Source organism: Octopus sinensis, linkage group LG4 (assembly GCF_006345805.1).
Source record: "Octopus sinensis linkage group LG4, ASM634580v1, whole genome shotgun sequence".
Taxonomy (NCBI): Eukaryota; Metazoa; Mollusca; class Cephalopoda; order Octopoda; family Octopodidae; genus Octopus; species Octopus sinensis.
In genome coordinates this window covers 20,968,879-20,992,100 of record NC_043000.1, presented here as the reverse complement: position 1 = coordinate 20,992,100, position 23,222 = coordinate 20,968,879, and the positions used below count along the sequence as shown (strand labels likewise).

The 23,222-nt window shown below is 39.1% G+C and overlaps 1 protein-coding gene across 2 annotated transcripts in view; it reads left to right on the top strand.

The window, feature by feature from the left end:
• Positions 1–23,222, top strand: part of LOC115210726 (nibrin) — a 43,979-nt gene that overhangs the window by 14,079 nt on the left and 6,678 nt on the right. The window contains exons 6-15 of one of the 2 annotated variants that reach the window (XM_029779436.2): positions 2,788–2,902; positions 3,614–3,777; positions 7,555–7,646; positions 8,966–9,050; positions 11,107–11,137; positions 15,153–15,250; positions 16,712–17,189; positions 17,621–17,695; positions 19,579–19,779; positions 20,850–20,963. In XM_029779436.2, the coding sequence (XP_029635296.1) occupies positions 2,788–2,902; positions 3,614–3,777; positions 7,555–7,646; positions 8,966–9,050; positions 11,107–11,137; positions 15,153–15,250; positions 16,712–17,189; positions 17,621–17,695; positions 19,579–19,779; positions 20,850–20,963 (1,453 nt within the window). Of the gene's footprint in view, positions 1–2,787; positions 2,903–3,613; positions 3,778–7,554; positions 7,647–8,958; positions 9,051–11,106; positions 11,138–15,152; positions 15,251–16,711; positions 17,190–17,620; positions 17,696–19,578; positions 19,780–20,849; positions 20,964–23,222 lie in introns of both variants that reach the window. The other variant, XM_036501882.1, reaches the window with a different exon arrangement.

The window sequence follows — 23,222 nt, the reverse complement described above, 5'->3', positions numbered from 1 at the left end:
ATACCTGTTGATGAAGACTTTGCCTAGCAAATTATTTTGTTTGCTAAAAAAAGTCAGAAACCATGGTCCAGGAAATAGATGGTAAATGTTTCATTCCCTTTGAAATTTATCCCTCATAGTGGTTTGGATTTTGGCTATTCCGTCTAGCGTGCCAGGTATCCTATGATTGATACCTCGGTAAAATTACAGATTAACACCCGCACGATTTTCACTAAGAAAAAAAAAAAAAAACTAGGATTTTTTGCGTGGAATCAAGTACCCTGACCTCCTAATTTTTTAGATACCTTTCTGCTTTTTAAGACAATAAAGTGTTATTGGAGGGAAATCTGGCTGCTATTTCTAGCTGCCTGAATGACAACATAGCGATTTACAGATAAATGAATTAATTACTATTTTATTAATTTCTAGAAATGTTCCTTTTCTAATTGAAACCATTTTTCTACATAACCATATATAACTCCATCCGACAGATTTGTTTTAGCTACTCCCTCATGCTAGAAATTTTTTCTCACGTGATGATATCAAAGTGAAAAACTTTGAATTACGCGTGCTTTCAGTGGTGTTCACTAATGTTCACTAATTTGTTCACTAATGACCACCACCGAAAGCGCGCGTAATTCAAAGTTTTTCACTTTGATATCATCACGTGAGAAAAAATTTCTAGCATGAGGGAGTAGCTAAAAAAAATCTGTCAGATGGAGTTATATATGGTTATGTAGAAAAATGGTTTCAATTAGAAAAGGAACATTTCTAGAAAATAGTAAATTGAAGTGTGAACAAATTATTGATATATTATATTAATTGGACAAAAGAAGCAACTTACAGAGCATAGGTATCACATTTATTTTTAAACTTAACTTCATTTGTTTTATTTTTGTATATTTTTATATTCTAAATAATTTGCAATTTCAAAAAATATATTAATTTTGCGTTTTTTAATTTGATAAATTCTACGGAATAATTTTGCAAGTTATATACGTTCGCGTTTGTGTAAAAAAAAATTGTTTTAAAAATTATTTACTTTGTTCAAAAAATATTATTAATGTTAATTAATTTTCAAGAATTATTTAATTTATATAATTAATTCATTAATTTTATTCTGTAAAATAGTAATTAATTCATTTATCTGTAAATCGCTATGTTGTCATTCAGGCAGCTAGAAATAGCAGCCAGATTTCCCTCCAATAACACTTTATTGTCTTAAAAAGCAGAAAGGTATCTAAAAAATTCGGTTTTTTTTTTGTTTTTGAGGTCAGGTTACTTGATTCCACGCAAAAAATCTGATTTTTTTTTTCCATGTGAAAATTCCGGGGGTGGGGTTACCCACCCCTTTCCGGACCAAAATATGGGATTTGCAGCATATTAGGATGTCAGGGTACTTGATTCCACGCAAGAAATCTGAGGTTTTTTTTTACCCCTTGTGAAAATTCCGGGGAGGAGGGGGTCACCCCCCCCCTTTCCGGAGCAATTCCGGACCAAAATATGGGATTTGCAGCATATTAGGAGGTCAGGGTACTTGATTCCACGCAAAAAATCCGAGTTTTTTTTTTTTTCTTAGTGAAAATCGTGCGGGTGTTAATCTGTAATTTTACCGATACCTCTTATGTGTGTAAATGTACACTGTATTTATATGAATAATATATAGCCTATTGACTAATTTTTCTATACACTAGGCCACTGGTAGTAAAAATTTCTAAAATTTTTTCTTACCCTGATATTAATTATTGATAATTTTTCTGGCAAATTTTCGAAGCAACACCAGCATTAACTTATTTGCTGCTGACAAAAAACTGCACTTGCACGGTGGATTTGAAAAATTATAATATATAAGCACGGGGCACATGCTGGATTGCCTCATATTTATATGTTTAATCTAGGAACAGCATATTTCTGAAATTCTCGGTCACTAGTCATTGTCTCGGTGAGTCCTAATGTTCGAAGGTCGTACTTCACCACCTCATCCCAGGTCTTCCTGGGTCTACCTCTTCCACAGGTTCCCTCAATCGCTAGGGTGTGGCACTTTTTCACACAGCTATTCTCATCCATTCTTGCCACATGACCATACCTGCGCAGTCGTCTCTCTTGTACACCACATCTGATTCTTCTTAGGTCCAACTTTTTTCTCAAGGCACTTACACTCTGTTGAGTATGCACACTGGCATTACACATCCAGCAGAGCATACTGACTTCATTCCTTGCAAGCTTACGCATGCCCTCAACAGTCATGGCCCATGTTTCACTGCCATGTAGCATGGCTGTTTGTACATTTTTCAATATTCTACAAAAGTATGTCCGGTTATGGGAAAATATTACTTTGCTTGGAAACAGGTGTGGGTTGGTAACAGGAAGGGTATCTGGCTATAGAGAATCCACCTCAATAAACTCTGTCCGATCTTTGTAAGCATGGAAAAGTGGGCATTGAAATGATCATGATGATGTTGATCTTATCAACTATATTACTTCCCCAAGCGGCGAGCTGGCAGAAACGTTAGCATGCCGGGCAAAATGCTTAGCAGTATTTCGTCTGCCGCTATGTTCTGAGTTCAAATTCCGCCGAGGTCGACTTTGCCTTTCATCCTTTCGGGGTCAATAAATTAAGTACCAGTAACGCACTGGGGTCGATATAATCAGCTTAATCCGTTTGTCTGTCTTTGTTTGTCCCCTCTGTGTTTAGCCCCTTGTGGGTAGTAAAGAAATATATATTACTTCCCCAAAACTTTGTGTCCTTGGACCAAAGCTAGGAATCCATATTATTGAATTCTTTTGTTCTATTTGTTTTTCAAACAGGTTCCTTCCCAAGTTGTCTCCCAACTTTGTGATCAAGAATGAAACATTTCAACCGAATCCATTACGGAAAACCCTTTTCAGTGGAACTACTTTCTACTTTTTAAAATCTTCTCAGGTATGTGGAGTTGTTGCTCTCATTTGAGTATTTCAGTCTTTTTTTAAAGTTACTCTATTTACTTGTGTATATGAGGTCTAGTCAAAAAGTATTGGGATGGTTGCTGTGGTAACAGAATTAAAGTATGCAGAGTGAAGCTGCTTGCTACAGCTTGACATTGAACTCTGTCACACATGCTCGCTAAGTTATAACATAGTTCCTTTCAATTGGGATTCCTTTGAAGCCTTGGTTTTGGGGGCCATAAGACATAGACCCACAATTCGTCACTTGTTATGACTGTTTTCAAAAAGCTTTCCTCTTCCTCGACACAGTCAAGGTGACCCTGTGCATCTGAAACCCAATCTTGTTTTTGAGACGATTACACTCCACAAACTTTAGAATGTTTATAGCAGTGCTTGGAAGTAAAGTTTGTGGAGTGTGATCGTCTCAGAAACAAGATTGGGTTTCAGATGCACAGGGTCACCATGACTGTGTTGAGGAAGAGGCTGTGGTTGGCGTTAGGAAGGGCATCCAGCTGTAGAAACTCTGCCAGATCAGATTGGAGTCTGGTGCAGCCATCTGGTTCGCCAGTCCTCAGTCAAATCGTCCAACCCATGCTAGCATGGAAAGCGGACGTTAAACGATGATGATGTGTGTATATGTGTGTGTGTGTGTGTGTGTTTCAAAAGCTAAATATTTATATTTTTTCACATAAAACAAATTCTTTTACAGTGGAGGAAGATGAAGATAGCTATTGAACTTGCTGGTGGTCATTCTTGTTTGTGTGTTTCTAAGAATGTGGATGATTCAGCTTTAGTAAAGGATACATCCATTGTAATGCAAGCTGAACCCAGTGAAGATGAATGGGTTTCACATGTTCTGTCTCTATTACAAAGGTAACACCTCACAAGTTTCTTCTCAGACTCTTTTTTTTAGTACCATATATATACAGATATAGGGAGAGTTTACGAAAAAAACAAAAGACAAAGGCAGGTGGTGTACAAAACAAACAGATGTATTAGTATAACACTCAGCAATAGAAAAAGTCTTTTACGTTTCGAGCCTACGCTCTTCTACAGAAAGGGACACAAAAAAAACAAGGAGAGAAAAAAATATATACCCCACGAATTTAACCAATACATAAAAGAAAGATAAGCACTAACGAACATAAATGTATATGCCCCCTCCCCCTGAAAAGGTTGTACATGTAGTAACACTACACAAATTCCATTTCCACAAGAACACCAACCTGAAGGACATACATTTGTCACTAACTTTTCCAGAAAACTCTTACTGACTTGCAAAGGGACAGAACTCTTAACTCCACCAGTTCGTTTTATCCTCATCTTTTTCACAGGAAGCACAAATTGGATTTCTCTATTCACCTTTAACAAAAGAGAGCAGTCATCATATTTCATTCCATAACGGCTACTGGTGATGAGTACAGATTACATATCGGATTGTTACTCAACACTCCGTTGAATCACTAGAGCAAAACCGATTTGTAAGATCGGCCGTAATGGCTATATAATACTGTACACATCAGATAATATATACTGATATATATATATATAGCTATAAATAAGGGTATCTGAGAGACACCACCATGCCGAAATAGCAGTAAAAGCACCATCCGTTCGTGGCCGTTGCCAGCCTCGCCTGGCCCCCGTGCCGGTGGCACGTAAAAAGCACCATCCGTCCGTGGCCGTTTGCCAGCTCCGGCTGGCACCTGTGCGGGTGGCACGTAACAAGCACCCACTACAATCACGGAGTGGTTGGCGTTAGGAAGGGCATCCAGCCGTAGAAACACTGCCAGATCAGACTGGGCCTGATGCAGCCTTCTGGCTTCGCAGACCCCAGTTGAACCGTCCAACCCATGCTAGCATGGAAAGCGACGCTAAATGATGATGATGATGATGATGATTATATATATATATATATTCAATGAACCTCTGTCAGTTTTCATTTGCCAAATCCAGTCACAAGGCTTTGGTAGAAGACACTTGCCCAAAGTGCCACACAGTGGGACTGAACTCAGAACCATGTGATTGGGAAACAAACTTTTTACCACACAGCCATGTCTGTGCTTATATATGGCACTATATAAGAGTCTGAGAAGAAACACATTGTACTCCTACACATACTGCATACATACATAAAGATCCCACGGATGTATATATCACTGTGATCACTGTGACTGACCAGGCTATCAGATGCTGTTACACATCGCTGGTCACAATGCGCTTCGCATTGTTTTAGCCTTGAAATGACGCCACCCCGCTGGCTAAGCGAGCAGACCAACAGAAGAAAGAGTAAGAGAAAGTTGTGGTGAAAGAGTACAGCAGTAAAAGATAAAAGATAGTATTTACATGAACATCATCTTCATCATCCTCTTTATCATCATTGTTCTGGTATCCACTTTTCCATGCTAGCATGGGTTGGATGAAATTTGCTGAGGTGGATGCCCTTCTTGAGACTGACCTTCACCTGCTTTCTATCTACCAAATCCACTCACAAGGCCTTGGTTGGACCAAGGCTATATTAAAAGACACTTGCCGAAGGTATCAGACAGATTGAATGCAAAACTGTATAGTTGGGAAGCAAACTTCTTATTTCCCGATTGCCCACAAGGGATTAAACATAGAGGGGACAAACAAGGACAGACAAAGGGATTAAGTCAATTACGTCGACCCCAGTGCGTAACTGGTACTTAATTTTTCGACCTTGAAAGGATGAAAGGCAAGTCGACCTTGGCAGAATTTGAACTCAGAATGTAACGGCAGACGAAATACTGCTAAGCATTTCGCCCAGAGTGCTAACGTTTCTGCCAGCTCGCCACCTTCTTACTATTCAGCCATGTTTGTACTTATTACTACAAGACAACTAATTAGCTTACACAGAACTTATTAATAATCTTGTGAATGTTAGTATACACCAGCTACTGGATTATTAGGCAACAGATTTGGAGAACTAATGTGTCATTTTCGACACTTCTGTTTTTCCTTTGTCCAGAGGGATATTAGTATCATGAAATGCATGGTGACCTCACTAGTACTGTTGCCATGAAAAAAAAGCACCCAGTACATTCTGTAAGAGCATCAAACTGTAGAAACATGCCGAAAGCAGACTTTGGAGTATGATAATAATAATAATGAAATTATTGTATACAGTGCTTAGGTGCACCACAGCTTGTCAAAAGTGCATATAAAGCATATGCAGTAATGTACAAATGTCTGGGAAGTGAACAGTGTATGAGTCAGATACATGCTTGCGTGTGTATGGAGGGGAGAAAAATCAGGTGTAGTGTTGGCGAATCTCAGGAAGTATGGAAGTTTTGAAGGATGCAATGCTCCGACAACTAACAACTGATGCTGGCAGTTTGTTTCCATGCTTCAGCAACTCTTAGCGTGAAAAAATGTTTCCGAAAGTCATGGGAGCTGTGCTGTTTTCTGACTTTGTAAACATGTCCACGGGTGTTAGACAGTGGAGTTTGAAAAGGTGCTCAGAATTATTGTTTGTAAGATGGTTAATAATTTTATGGGTGTCTGCCAAGTCAGCTGCCAGACGTCAGAGTTTCGATGTATCCATGCCCAGGGAAGTAAAGCATTCAGAATATGGCAAATGCCTGATGGAGGGTATTCTCTTGATGCAATCTTCTAACTCAGTGGATCTTGTTGATCTGTTCAACCCATGCTGGTTTGAAGATCGATGTTAAATGACGATGATGAGATTCATAGTTGTCTCTCTGTCTTTATATTCCACCTTTCATTATCTCATTAAATCACACTTCTCATATATACATGTCTTTTAATACAGTTTCAGTTCTCTACTTCTAAGCCATATCATTCAAGGACTAGCTTATTGTTTAGTTGCTAGATAAAATCCATTGTTAAAGACTTTGTGTCTCAATAACCAATAAAAGAAACAAGCAACAATAAAAAAAAACATTAAAAAACATTAAATATTAGTTTACTAATATATCTGCTTGCGAAGACCTATTGAGGCAAGTGAAATTGAAATCAAATTTGATGACTGGCATCCGTGCTAGTGGAGCGCTAACAGCACCATCCCAGTGTGATCATTGCCAGAGTGGCTAAGTGGCTTCCGTGTCAGTGGCACATAGAAAGCACCATTTGAGCGTGATCATTACCAGCGTTGCCTTACTGGCACTTGTGCTGGTGGCACGTGAAAAAACATTCAAGCGAGGTCGTTGGCAGTGCTGTTGGTCTGGCTCCTGTGCAGGTGGCACATAAAAAACACCATTTGAGCGTGGTTGTTGCCAGTACCACCTGACTGGCCCTCATGCCGGTGGACTGGCTCCTGTGCATGTGGCACATAAAAAGCACCATTTGAGCAAGGCCATTGCCAGTACCGCCTGACTGGCTCTCGTATTTGTGGCATGTAAAAGCACCCACTACACTCTTGGAGTGGTTGGCATTAGAAAGAGCATCCAGCTGTAGAAACTCTACCAGATCAAGATTTGAGCCTGGTGCAGCCATCTGGGTCACCAATCCTCAGTCAAATCATCCAACCCTTGGAAAGTGGACATGAAACGATGATGATGATGATGATAAAAACAATGGCATGAAACAACTAGTGCTTATTATGAAAAACTGTATTCTTACTTGATTAGATTAGATCATAATTTTAACATGATTTTTTTTCTTTTTCAGCCACGGCAAACGTGTGATAACCGATGCTGAAATTGGCCAGGCAATTCTCTGTTGTAATACTGAGAAGTATTGCAATCCTAATGCAAGTTTAAGTAAGTTTTATTTTACCTTCGGTTTATTTATTCATTTAACCAAAATCGTAGCTGTGGCCAGTGCCCCCTGACTGGCTCTTGTTCCGGTGGCACATAAAATGCAGCATCGAATGTGGTCAATGCCAGTACCCCCTGACTGGCTTCCATGCTGGTGGCACGTAAAAAGCACTATCCGAATGTGGTCAATGTTAGGTCCACCTGACTCGCTCCCGTGCTGGTGGCACATAAAATGCAGCATCTGAATTTGGTCGATGCCAGTGCCCCCTAACTGGCCCCCCATGCCAATGGCACATAAAAAGCACCATCTGAATGTGGTCAATGCCAGGTCTGCCTGACTGGCTCCTGTGTCGGTGGCACATAAAAAGCATCATTTGAATGTGGCTGATGCCAGTGCATCCTGACTGGCTCCCATTCTGGTGGCATGTAAAAAGTACCATTTGAACATGGCGGATGGCAGTGCCCCTAACTGGTTCCTGTGCCGGTGGCATGTAAAAAGCACTATCCAAACGTGATCAATGCCAAGCCTGCCTGACTGGCTCCTGTACTGGTGGCACGTAAAAAGCACCCACTATATTCTCTGAGTGGTTGGCATTAGGAAGGGCATCCATCTGTAGAAACATTGCCTGATCAGATTGGAGTCTGCTGCAGCCGCTGGCTCTCCAGACCTCAGTCAAACCGTCCAACCCATGCCAGCATGGAAAACGGACATTAAACGATGATGATGATGATAATGATATTCATTTCTCTCTCTTATTTCTCTTACTGTAATCTAATGGCTTAATGGTTAAATTTAACTGCTTTATCTAATTACTTTTTGTTTTTACAAAAACCCTTTTGATATCAACTCCCCTGAGAATGGTCCCAGTTCTCTGATGCTAACTTCCTGTTTAAAGTGATCTAGATTAAAGCATTGCATCACAATTTCATGCTAATTTATGTTCCAAACACCAGCTTTATAATGTTATTTTACTAAATATTTCATTATTTTCAAAATTAATTAAAACTAAAATTGTGCATTTCAAACAGAAATTTAAATAGCAAAAGGGATAAAGCTTCTTTGAAGCTCTTGTGAATTATAATGGAAAAAATTTCAGTGTTTCTATTATTGAAGGGCATCCAGCTGTAGAAACATTGCCAGATCAGATTGGAGCCTGGTGCAGCCTCCTGGCTTCCCAGACCCCAGTCGAACCATCCAACCCATGCTAGCAAACATTCATTAACGGATGTTAAACAATGATGATGATGATAATGATATTCATTTCTCTTTCTTATTTCTCTTTAATCTAATGACTAAATTTAGCTACTTTTCATCTCTTTAGCAAAGACATTCAGCCAACTCCAAAGTCAGACAATGAGGTTTCAATCTCAGCAAGGTTTGAGTACACATATCCAAGATTCTTCAATGTAAGTATGAATTTTGCAGCGTCTGGCACACCTTTTCTATAATTATTTTACATTCTTTTTCTAGGTGTAGGAGTGGCTGTGTGGTAAGTAGCTTGCTTACCAACCACATGATTCTATGTTCAGTCTCACTGCGTAGCACCTTGGGCAAGTGTCTTCTACTATAGCCTTGAGCCAACCAAAGCTTTGTGAGTAGATTTGGTAGACTGAAACTAAAAGAAGCCTCTCATATATATGTATATATATATGTGTGTATGTGTATGTTTGCGTGTCTGTGTTTGTCCCCCCAACATCACTTGACAACTGATGGTGGTGTGTTTGTGTCCCCATAACTTAGCAGTTCGGAAAAAGAGACCAATAGAATAAGTACTAGGCTTACAAAGAATAAGTGCTGGTGTTGATTTGTTCGATTAAAGGCGGTGCTCCAGCATGGCCGCAGTCAAATGACTGAAACAAGTAAAAGAGTAAAAGAGCAGCATTTTACAATTATAATGAAAATGTATGGCTAAGTGGTCAGCATATTTGGCTCAGGATCATAAAGTCATGAGTTTGATACCTGACGGCATGATGTGTCCTTAAGCAAGACACTTTATCTCATGTTGCTCCAGTTCACTCAGGTGGCAAAAATTCAAAGGGCCAGTCTTGTCACATTGTGTGTCATGCTGAGTCTCCCTGAGAACTACATCAAGAGTACACATGTCTGTAGAGTGCTTAGCCACTTGCACATTAAGTTCATTAGCAGACTGTTTCATTGATTGGATCAAATGGAAACCTTGTCATTGTAACTGACGGAGTGCCAGTTAAATGTTTAATTACTTATACGGGTTTTGCAAGTTCTCTTGTTACTTTATGATATTTTTGTACTTTGAAAACATATTTACTTAACGCAGTTACTCAACTAAAAGTTTCAAATTCAAAAATTATTATAACTGGATATTTAATTACGAGGGTGAGTCAAAAAGTAATGCCATTTTGTTTAGGATAGGTATAATTACCAGCACAGGAATATGTATCATACATCAAAATGAAGCTGGTCCTCTGTGGATCACATCCCTACTTCTCAACACAGTCACCATCTCTCTCAATAGCAATGTTCCACCTTCGAATGAGAGCATATATCCCTGGCTCGTAAAATTCTGTTGACTGTTCTTTGAGCCACTTCTTCATTACAGTTTTCACTTCCTCGTCATTGGAATAATTTAGTGCCTTCAGACTATCATCTCTTCGGCCCCATGAAAGAGGGTTTGAGAGGCAAACATTATTCCAGTGACAAGGAAGTGAAAACTGTTGTGAAGAAGTGGCTCGAAGAACAGTCAACAGAATTTTACGGGGCAGCGGTACATGCTCTCATTCAAAGGTGAAACATTGCTATTGAGAGAAATGGTGACTATGTGGAGAAGTAGGGATGTGATCCACAGTGGACCAGCTTCATTTTGATGTATGATACATGTTCGTGTGCTGGTAATTATACCCGTCCTAAACAAAATGGCATTACTTTTTGACTCACCCTCGTATTTAAAAAAATATTTCTTTTCCTAATAACCTGTTCAAAAATATCTATTTTGAAGAGAAATATGATGATAGTTGCATACAGATTATTCTTAATTTCTCAAATATTGATGAAAATCAATGAAATTCAATAGTAGAATCTTTCAACATCTCTGACACATATCGTGATCCCAGAATCCCATTGTTCTGGGGTCCTGTCTGGTCTAGATAAGAAAACAGTGGCGAGCTGGCACAATCGTTAACACATCGACATTTCGTCCGTCCTTATGTTATGAGTTCATATTCCGCTGAAGTCGACTTTGCCTTTCATCCCCTCAGGGGCGATAAAATAAGTGCCAGCTAAGTGTTGGGGTTGATATAATTGACCTCCACCCTCCCCTGAACATGCTCGCCTTGTGTCAAAATTTGAAACCATTATTAGTACACTTCTGTCATAAATTATGAACCAAATTGAAACTTTAAGTATTTCATTGATATGTCTGACATTTTAAAATATGGATATTCCAAAACATTTAAATTTAAAATTTAAATATTCTTTTATTCTAAATAGGTTTGTTAACCAATCAGATATACCCAGAGAAGTAAGTGGAATATTTCCTCATTTCTATTCTCATAATTACCATTAGTTGTTTTAATGCTTTATGATGTTAGCTTTATTTATAAATACGTTAAATTGTTGATAAATTATTGTCAACAGAATTGTAATTATTCAGGCTATTAACCTAATATTTTGAGAGAAATAGGTTTTAATATTTACTGGGAAAAGGCAACAACTGATCGTGGCCGTTGCCAGTTTACCCTGGCACCTGTGCCGGTGGCACGTAAAAAGCACCCACAATACTCACAGAGTGGTTGGTGTTAGGAAGGGCATCCAGCTGTAGAAACACTGCCAGATCAGACTGAAGCCTGGTGCAGCCTCCTGGCTTCCCAGACCCCGGTTGAACCGTCCAACCCATGCTAGCATGGAAAATGGAAGTTAAACGATGATGATGATGTAAGGTGGCGAGCTGGCAGAAACATTAGCATGCTGGGTGAAATGCTTAGCGGAATTTTGTCTGTCTTTACGGTCTGAGGTCGATTTTGCTTTTCATCCTTTCGGGGTCGATAAATTAAGTACCAGTTGCGTACTGGGGTTGATCTAATTGACTGACCCCCTCCCCAAAAATTTTGGGCCTTGTGCCTAGAGCAGAAAGGAATATTTACAGGGTGTGAACTAGCAGAATTGTTAGCTTGCTGGGAAAAATGCTTAGCAATATTTCGTTCATCTTTATGTTTTGAGTTCAAATTCCATTGAGGCCAACTTTGCCTTTCATCCTTTTTGGGGTCAAGTTGATTACATCAACCCTAGTTGAGCACTGGAACTGCTGCCCGTCGTATATGTGTGTGTGTGTGTTTGTGTGTCTGTATTTGTCCCTGCCAACATCGCTTGACAACTGAAAGAAGTTATGTCCCCATAACTTAGTGGTTTGGCAAAAGAGAACCAATAGAATAAGTACTAGGCTTACAAAGAATAAGTCCTGGGGTCGATTTGCTCGACTAAAGGTGGTGCTCCAGCATGGCCACAGTCAAATGACTGAAACAAGTAAAAGAGTAGGTCTATAGTAAGACAACTAATTTTGTCCCTCTTTTATACTCTATCTTATCACCTGGAACCCAGCCACTATCTTCTGTTCCACTCCCTCTCTCAACTAAGAAGTCTTCATCTTGCACGTTACTTGGCAACCCTGTTGGTGCTGGTGCCATGTAAAAAGCACTGGTGATGGTGTCACACGAATAGCACCTAGTATACTTTGTAAAGGAGTTGGCATAGGAACAGCATCCAGTTGTAGAGAGCACACTAAAACAGAAAACTGGGGCCTGGTGCAGCCCTCTGGCTTGCCAGCTCCTGTCAAAACATCCAACATGTACCAGTATGGAAAAGACATTAAACGATGATGATGATGGTTTGTGGGAATTCCTGGTTCAAAGAAATAGAAGGAGATTATTGTTATTAATATTCTTGATAATTAATCTCATCTTTAGCAACAACAGTAATAACAATAAAGCATTTCAAGTATTTAGAAATAAGCAATCAGTTGTAATAATATTTCAAGAGGAGTGGCTGTGTGGTAAGTAGCTTGCTTACCAACCACATGGTTCCGGGTTCAGTCCCACTGCGTGGCACCTTGAGAGTGGATTTGGTAGACAGAAACTGAAAGAAGCCAGTCGTATATATGTATGTATATATGTATGTACGTGTGTGTATATGTTTGCGTCTGTGTTTGTCCCCCAACGTCGCTTGACAACCAATGCTGGTGCGTTTACATCCCCGTAACTTAGCGGTTCGGCAAAAGAGACTGATAGAATAAGTACTAGGCTTACAAAGACTAAGTCCTGGAGTCGATTTTCTTGGCTAAAGGCGGTGCTCCAGCATGGCCGCAGTCAAATGACTGAAACAAGTAAAAGAGTAAAAGAGAGTAAAGAGAGTTATTTTGAATAGGCAACCATAAAATGATTCTTGCGTAAATCATTGTAGATTAAATATTACAAAACTACCCTATCCTAAGCCTACCAGCATGTCCATCTCCCTGGAGGAAGTTGGGCATATAATGGGGATGAATGCATAGGGTGGTGATAAAGAGGAAATAGTAAGAAACAAAAATAGTAGAACAGTAACTCATAATGGAGTGCAACTTCATAATGTACCATGTTTATATTAATTGTCTTAAGCACTTACACAGTCACAAGTAAACAAAGACAGCTTCTCAGCCTTCTCAATATTGACTGATGGAACAGCCGGGATGTGACATCTTATTTATTTATCACCCACAAGGGGCTAAGCATAGAGGGGACAAACAAGGACAAAGAGATTAAGTCAATTACATCGACCCCAGTGTGCAACTGGTACTTCATTTATCGACCCCAAAAGGATGAAAGGCAAAGTCGACCTCGGTGGAATTTGAACTCAGAACATAACAGCAGACGAAATACCTATTTCTTTACTACCCACAAGGGGCTACACACAGAGGAGACAAACAAGGACAGACAAACGGATTAAGTCAATTACATCAACCTCAGTGCACAACTGATACTTCATTTATCAACCCCCAAAAGGATGAAAGGCAAAGTTGACCTTGGCAGAATTTGAACTTAGAACATAATGGCAGACAAAATACCACTAAGCATTTCGCCTGGCGTGCTAACGTTTCTGCCAGTTCACCGCCTTATGTGACATCTAAGGGAGAGAGGAGAGCACATCTAAGGGATGTGACATCTAAAGGAGAGAGGACAGAACATCCAAGGGAGAGAGGAAAGTACCAATGTTAAGCTGGGAGTCATTTTCAGCTGAGAGAAGAAGGTAAAATAAAGTGCTATGTACTCATGCAGGCACAGACATATATGCAATGGGTTTCTTTCAATTTCCATCTGCCTAATTCATTCACAAGGCTTTGGTTGGCCCAGTACTATAATAGAAGACAGTCGTCTAAGGTGCCACACAGTGGGACTGAACCTGAAACCAAGTGGCTGAGAAGTGAATTTCTTAATCATAGTCATGCCTTTATAATAATGGTTTCAAATTTTTGCACAAGGCCAGCAGTTCCAGTGCTCAACTAGGGTTGATGTAATCAACTTGCTAGACTGCTAAGTTATGGGGCTGTAAACACACCAGCATCGGTTGTTAAGCAATGTTGGGGGAACAAACACACACACACACACACACACACACACACACACACACACACACAGATATATACATATATTTGACAGGCTTCTTTCAGTTTCTATCTACCAAATCCACTCACAAGGCTTTGGTCGGCCTGAGGCTATAGTAGAAGACACTTGCCCAAGGTGCCACGAAGTGGGACTGAACCCGGAACCATGTGGTTGGTAAACCAGCTACTTACCACACAGCCACTCCTTTGCAAAGGACTTCGTTTTAGCACAGCAATTAACCATATTATGTTTGCAAAGGTGCAGACATGGCTGGGTTGTTTAAAAGCTCATTTAGCTACCACATGATTTCAACTTCAGTCCCACATGATTTCAACTGTGCAACACCTTAGGCAAGTATCTTCTACTACAGCCCTGGTGCAACTAATGTTTTGTGAGTGAATTTGTTGGACGGAAACTGTATGGAAGCCTATTGTGTATATGTGTGTGTGTGTGTTGACAACTGGTGTTGGTTTATTTATATCTCCATAAGATAGCAATTTGGAAAAAAGAGACCAATAGAATAAGTGCCGGACTTTAAAACATGAATGTTTGTGTTTTTGACCAAACCCCTTCAAAGCAGTGCCCCAGCATGGCCACAGCCCAAGGTCACGATCTCAAAGCAATGAAAGTATTTTGACAAATTAAATTTAAATGTTGAAGTGAATCTAACAGTTTTGTGTGTTTTTTAAATGGCTTATGAACACCTTCCATGCTGCAATTGTTTCCATTCCAGCACACGATCTCAGATCAGGTCACTTGCTATGCAAGTACATCTCCGTAATGATATATTTATTGTTACTTCTAAATGAAATGCTTTGCAACAAAGCCTAATCATTGGCAAATGTTCCACACACAGATATTTTAAAAGATTTTTCTCTTTTTTTTTTCTGTCTATGTTTCCAGCCTGTAAAAATGCCAAATCCTTCTACAAATATCAAAACAACAGAATCATCATTTCCCAGCAGTGATGCATCTGAAAGTAAAATTTTCTCTAATAAACGGTAAATACCTTTTTTCTAGTTTCAGCTATTTTTTTATTGAGTCAAAAGTTTTGCAATATTTTGCTAACTTATTTACTTTATTTGTCCAAGTTACAACAAAAGCGGACTAGCATCCTAAGTAGAAACCATCGTGTTGCACTGTTGGAAGCCACCTTCCTACCAGTTTTTTGGGGGCTCACTTCCTGCATACGTGTTGCTTCCTTAACCAAGAGGAGATTGCGGCTTCTGTGAAGAAGTTCTTCGCTTCAAAGGACAAGAACTGGTATCAACGGAGGATCAAAGAACATGCAGAAATATGGCTGCATATGGTGCAACAAAATGGCTTCTACGTTGACTGCCTTTGTTGTAACTTGAGGAATGAAGCAAATGAGTTACCAAAATATTGCAAAACTTTTGACTCAACCCAATAATATATGCAAATTAAAGATCTTATTTCTTACACGCACACACACACTCACACATGCACACACACACTCACGCATGCACACACACACACTCATGCATGCACACACACACTCACGCATGCACGCACACACACGCGCGCGCGCGCACAAATAACATCAGAGAATACACAATGATGGAGAATACCAACCCTCATCATCATCATCATCATTTAACGTCCGTTTTCCATGCTAGCATGGGTTGGACGGTTCGACCGGGGTCTGGGAAACCAGGAGGCTGCACCAGGCTCCAGTCTGATCTGGCAGTGTTTCTACAGCTGGATGCCCTTCCTAACGCCAACCACTCCGTGAGTGTAGTGGCTGCTTTTTATGTGCCACTGGCACAAGTGTCAGGGGAGGCTAGCAACGGCCACGATCGGTTGGTGCAGTTTTTAAGGCTGCAGCTTCTCTATCACCAACTGTTTCATAGTGTAGACTAAGATAGCACAGGTACTAAAGTGATTTTCTGTAGCAGGACTGAAGAATCCTCTCTAGCTGTTATATCAGTTTATATCCTGAATTGCTTGCAATTCCATATCTCTTCCATTCATTCCTTCCAAGATTTAGCTGTTCATTTTTAAATATACTAGCAGTATCGCCTGGCGTTGCTCGGGTTTGTTTCGACCCTTTAGAATTGGAATTTTTGAAAAGTAAAAATTTTGCATTATGTAGCTTGTTATTCTCTTTAAGTGAACATTTTTCTGCTTGAAATACACTGAAAAATGGCGACACAGCAGTAAAAAAATTGTAAAAAATAAGGATTTTCATAGAAAAAAAGCACCTTTTTGATGTAAATAATTTTTGGTGTTAACATGGGCTGATTTGAATTTTTTCTTCTACGGAAGGAAGAGCAAACTTTCTTCTATCATACTCTCAATTTTGGTCAACTTGTGCCGCAGGGTCTCAGAGGAGATAGTGTTAGTTGAAGGCTGCCAAACCTGCCATACACAGACAACTTCAGCTTTATATATAGAGAGATTAAGGAATATTTCTTCTACAAATGTGTTTCTCTTTTTTTCAGGAATCGAAGTCCAGATAAATCAGAAAATCCTTTTTCTGCTAAAGTGGATGATAATGAACCCTCAAACAAAAAGACACGATTATTTTCAGAATCTGTTTCAGATAAGACGAATCCTGGTAGTTCTATCAACAGAGAACCTTCTGTACAAATACTTGCACCAGAGACTTTGTCTCAGGCTCCATTCATTAAACCTCAGCCTATTTTAGTGATTGAAGATTCTGATCCAGAATCTGAAAATGAAGATCAGAATTCAGTGAATGTACCAGAAACCACCAATGACAAATTGAAACAATCTAATTTAAGCAGTACTGTTATAGATTCTGAAAGCACAGAAGCAGCACCAGGTACCGAAATACTGACGCCTGTTTCTATTAAAAAAGAAGAAGTTGATTCTTCTTATGAACATAAAAAACACTCAAAACCTTCCACTTTAGACTTGCTTTCAGAAGATTCACAATTGAAAGAGAAACAAGGAAAGGTAAATAATATTTTTTAGGAGATCTGAAATCTCTTTGGCCTTTTAATCCTAAATCACTTAAAACTATTTCTGATTCTATGATTCAAACTCATTTTAACCCTTTCGTTACCAGCCCGGTTTAAACCGGCTCTGGCTCTGAGTACAAATGTCTTTTTTTTCAAAAGTTTTAAACTAAAATCTCCCACCAAACTTTAGTCACAATTTATGTTTCTAAAACTAACTGAATGATAACTAAGTTATTTTACTAAATTCTTTGTTATATTTAAAGTAATTGAAAGAAACACAGAGCATCTCAAAATAAATACAGTAACAAAAGGGTTAATGTCTCATCTAAATTAAATCCTTCCATCATAATTGTGTGCAAGAGCTTTTATTAACTTATGTTACAGACCCTGGCTCTATATTAGAAAAGTCATTTTTTTCGCTTTCAGGTAACTGAATATTCAACAAAATTCACAGATGTTTACATCAAACCTGGTTTCCTAAATGCAAAATTCACTACTGTGGTAAGTTTATTTTTATTTACTGTCTGAACATAGCCAGTTCCATGCATTGTTATATATATTTATATTAGATGGATGTGTTATAATACTATTCCGCACATACAATAACTCCTTTACTAACAATCCAACATACCTCCATCATCAGCTGCTCCATGGGTATCACTATAGTTTCGACACCAGGGCAGTACCATTCAATCTGGTGGTGTCATCAGCACTAAAATAAGTGTTGTTTGAGAACAAACATACCTTAGATTTCATTCATTCAATCTTAATTCTAGGAAGGATTAAACACTAACTTTATTAATTAAACTACAACAAAGAAACACATTTACACTATTGCTGGTGGCACATAAAAAGCACCATCCGAACGTGGCCGATGCCAGCGCCGCCTAAACTGGCTTCCGTGCCGGTGGCACGTAAAAAGCACCATCCGAACGTGGCCGATGCCAGCTCCACCTTGACTGGCTTCCGTGCCAGTAGCACGTAAAAAGCACCAATCCAATCGTGGCTGTTGCCAGCCTCACCTGGCACCTGTGCCGGTAGCACATAAAAAGCACCCACTACACTTACGGAGTGGTTGGCGTTAGGAAGAGCATCCAGCTGTAGAAACACTGCTAGATCAGACTGGAGCCTGGTGCAGCCTTCTGGCTTCCCAGATCCCCGGTCGAACCGTCCAACCCATGCTAGCATGGAGAACAGACGTTAAACAATGATGATGATGATGATGATAACAGTATCGGTAAATAAATTCAATAAGTAAATCTATAATTAACTCCTAAGTTATCTAACTAAATGGAAACCAAGACACAAATGAAAAACAAACTCCTGACTGTCTGAAATCCCCCAGTTAATGGTAACAATTATAAGCCAGAATAAAGAGAGGAACTTCAAATTAAGAAGGTTTAGATTCTTGTATTAAAGTTATCATAAACAATGCCATACTTCACTAAACTAATTATCATTGTGGAGGATTTGGTAATTAGTTTAAATTATTTTTCCTGAAATAAGGCATGAGAGACATGTTGAAATATATACTTTATTTCTGTTAATCTATGGTGTAAAAATATTGCAATAATTTATTGGCTATATGGCAGAATTGTTACAGTATCAGAATGTCTCTGCATTTTGCCTTCAAATGACTCTTTGCATTCATTTCTGTAATTTATGTTAATATTGGAATTTTCATGACAATCTAAACCAGTCATTCTCAACCACTTTGTCCTATGGACCCTCTTCATTCCTGTTTCACTTGGATTGGCCCTCACAGCCATTTGATGTTTAAAAAATTCCTATTATGTTTTTATGATATTAGGAATTATATTTTTTTAAAAAATTGTTGAAATATTTTGTGTGTTGTAGAAGTAATGGGTAAAGACCCACTTCAGTCATGAATGCCCATGGGATTGCACCTAGAAGGTTACCCTCTGAGGTACAAGTCTGGGCAAAGTTGTTAATGGAAGACTAGCAATGGCCCACGCATACCAGTTTCCCCTCTCCATGCCACCGATGTTATCTAAGGGAAAGGCTTGGCACCAGTGATATTGCAACTCATTTCTACAGCTGAGTGAACTGGAACAAAGTGAAATAAAGTGTCTTGCACATAAATTTTAATGACAAAATCTTACAGCCTCCTACCAGGATCTTGTGGACCCCAGTTGAGAACTACTGGTCTAAACAAAGCTATCTTTAATTTCCTCGTCTTAGTGTATCTCATATAAATGTTTTACTGCAGTTGTTTACATCTTTGATATGCTCTGCTGAGGTAAGCTTTCAGGGTCTACAAGTATCAGTCGAATACTTGGATTGATCGATCTCATTATATTATTATATTTGTCTGTATTTTATTGTATTTATTTATTATTTTGTTGCTTATAATTTTATTATAGAATACAACGGTAAAAATAAAACAAGAAATAAAAGAAGAGGAAGCTCTACCTAAGTCTTGTGCAGCTATTTCATTTACAAACCTTGTTCATAGACAACCAAAGCCTCCACCTCCTCGTGAAAAGGCTAATTCAAAAGATGCACCACAAGGATTTGCCTATTATAAAGGAGTTTTAGTGCGTAACTTCAAGAATTTCCGGAAGGTGAGTCTTTTATGTATGGGTGGTTTCCCAAGTGGTTACAGCTATTACAAGGGAGATAGTAATTTTTTCACACAGGTGAGATTAAAATTTTGAGTTTGAAATTAAGGAATTATTGGGTCGTCCAGAAAGTTCATGCCGATTTATAGTTGCTTACTTTTCGACTTATTTTAGAACATGGTTGAGTCCATAAAACATGATTTGACTACACCTCCATTTAGAGCACAATTTAAGCTATCTTTTCGTGGAAGAAGGTTTATGTTCCTATAACCTGTATTAATTCTGTAACCCTTTAAATTGGAAGATAGTTCATTTTCGGCACTTGATACTTTTCTTTTTCCGTAAAGTGAAAAATGCCTCACAAGCAACCACAGAAATATGCGCCGTTTACGGTGATGTTTCTCTATCCAAAAGAACTGTATGGAAGTGGTTCACATGGTTCCGAGCTGGAGATTGTAGCCTTATTGGTAAAGAGCGATCAGGCAGATCATCCACTACAGATAATGACCAAATAAAGTCATTAATTGAGAATAACCCACATTGCACAACCCGAGAATTGGCAGAAAGCCTCAACCTATCAAAATCCGTCGTTCATGAGCACCTGGTAAAGCTTGGGTAAAGGCAAGTATTTATTGAGCTTCTTCTTTCCTTTAAAAATCGGCACGAACTTTCCGGACAACCCAATTATGTGTTGTGAGATCATGCACCAAGACCAAAACCACCAGCATCATCATCCTTATTTAACATCCATTTTCCATGCTGGCATAAATTGGCTGGTTTGACAGGAGCTGGCAAGACCAGGAGCCACACCATGTTCCAGTCTGTTTTGGCTTGGTTTCTACCGCTAGATACCTTTCATAATGTCAACCACTTTGCAGAGTGTACTGGGTGCTTTTTATGTGGCACCATCACTGGTGCTTTTTACATGGCATGCTCCGAAACCATGTGGTTGTGAAGCAAAATTCTTAACCACATGGATTTTGGTTGTAGCTATCTTAGCAGCAGCAGTAGCTCTAGCAACAACAATCTTCTCGGTATTCTGATCTTCTAATCCATTATTTAATCTCTTTCAGAATTCTAACAGTGGTGCTTACTCCTTACCAAAAATCATTGGTGGCAGTGACCTGGCTATTCACCACTCAACTATAAGCAAAGAATTAGATGGTTGGTTCAAAGAAGCCAATGAGGTAAAGAAGCATTTTCCATAATGAACTGTTTTTTCTCTTCAATTTATTTTCTTCATAAATGTTAACCGTTTTATATATTTTAATAATTTTCCCTTCAATTTTTTCTTTTACTTCAATTATTAATAAATAGAGGTGGAGGAGTTTAGTTGAGTGTTTAAACTACTAAACAACAGGTCTTATACCAGTATACAAATTACTTTCTATAGTCTGAGTGCCATAAAAGTCCAAGCCATTTAGCCTGAAATATGGATTGTTGGGAAATACAAGTCACCCCTTGAAACAGTGGGATCACTTCATGAGTGACAGAGTATTTGTTAACTTACATAGTCAATACATCGTTGTCACCAAATTTCTCCAAGCGTCCTTTGGTAAGTGACATAAGTAAACAGTTCTTGAGTAGGTCTGGCTTTATGAGAAAGGTGACTTTATGAAAAAGGTGACTCAATAAGGAGGGAGAGAAATTCAAGGTACCCTTAATCAACAACAGATAAATGCCTGTATACTACACATGTATATATACTAAATGAGGAAATCTGAAACTTAGTATTGTTCCAGTATCTACTACTGCTGTATATAGGGTGGCTGTGTGGTTAAAAAGTTTAATTCCTAACCACATGGCTGCAAGTTTAATCCCAGTGGAGGCACATGGCCTAGTGGTTAGAGCTGCGGACTCACGGTCGAGGGATCGCAGGTTCGAATCTCATGATGTGTGTGTTTATGAGCGAAACACCTAAGCTCCACGCAGCTCCGGCAGAAGGTAATGGTGAACTTCTGCTGACTCTTTCGCCACAACTTTCTCTCACTCTTTCCTCCTGCATCATGCAGCTCACACCTGCGACGGACTGGCGTCCCATCCAGGTGTGGAACCTATACACCAAGGAAACCGGGAAACCGGCCCTTATGAGCCAGGCATGACTCGAGAAGGAAGAAACAAAAAAAAAAAAGTTTAATCCCAATGCATATCACCGTGGGCAAGTGTCTTCTGTAGCCTCAGGCCAACCAAAGCCTTGTGACTGGATTTAGTAAATGGAAACTGGAAGAAGCCTGTTGTGCATGTATGTGTGTGTGTCCTCATCCCTCCTTATCTTGACATGGCATGGTAGTTGTAAGTGAGTGTCACTGTCACACAAGCAGTGTTATTTATTTCCAATCTTCCTTGAAAACATGTCAGGCCGTGAAGAAATTATTTCACTTGGAAACAGGTGAGGGAAGGCATCAGGCCATAGAAAATCTGCATCAGTGAATTCTGTCTGAGTCATGGAAGGATGGAAGGTGGATGTTAAAACAATGATGGCATTGATGAGAATGAATGTACATCTTCTCAAATGATTTATATTTTTGATTCTATCTTTTATCTTTTGCTTGTTTCAGTCATTTGACTGTGGCCATGCTGGGGCACTGCCTTTAGTTGAGCAAATCGATCCCAGGACTTATTCTTTGTAAGCCTAGTACTTATTCTATTGGTCTCTTTCGCAGAACGCTAAGTGACGGGGACGTAAACACACTAGCATCGGTTGTCAAGCGATGTTGGGGGGACAAACATATACACATACATACATATATACATATATATACACACACATATATGACGGGCTTCTTTCAGTTTCCATCTACCAAATCCACTCACAAGGCTTTGGTTGGCCTGAGGCTATAGTAGAAGATACTTGCCCAAGGTGCCATGCAGTGGAACAGAACCCAGAACCATATGGTTGGTAAGCAAGCTACTTACCACGCAGCCACTCCTACGCCTATGGCCATAATTAAACCAAGAGTTTTAGCCAGACTTTCATTGGTTTTTATCTAAGACAGTGGTTCTCAACTGGGGTTCATATAAGATTTTTAGGGGTCCACACAAGCAAAATTGTAAATTGGGGATTCACAGTAGTAGTTTAACCCTTTAGTGTTCAGAATACTCTGTTAAATGTAATACTTTTTCACTCAAATTGTTTTGAATTAATCATGCATTATCTTATAGCTTTGAGGTTTCAATGATGTGATTGCTTATTTTCAGAATGGCATTGTAGGTTAGGAGTGAGAGGCTAGATATCGCCAGTTTGAATATAAAACATGTAGAATATATTGGGCCGGATTTGACCAGTTTAAACACTAAAGGGTTAAAGGTCAATGAAAAAATTTTGGTTTAGTTATACTTATTGTAAGAAACAGCTAGGTTTCTTTCTCTAATGTTTTACATAGTTCAACATGCTTGTTTCCAGCCATTGAAACATGTTCACTAAGAGAGTAATCTTGCAAATCTAT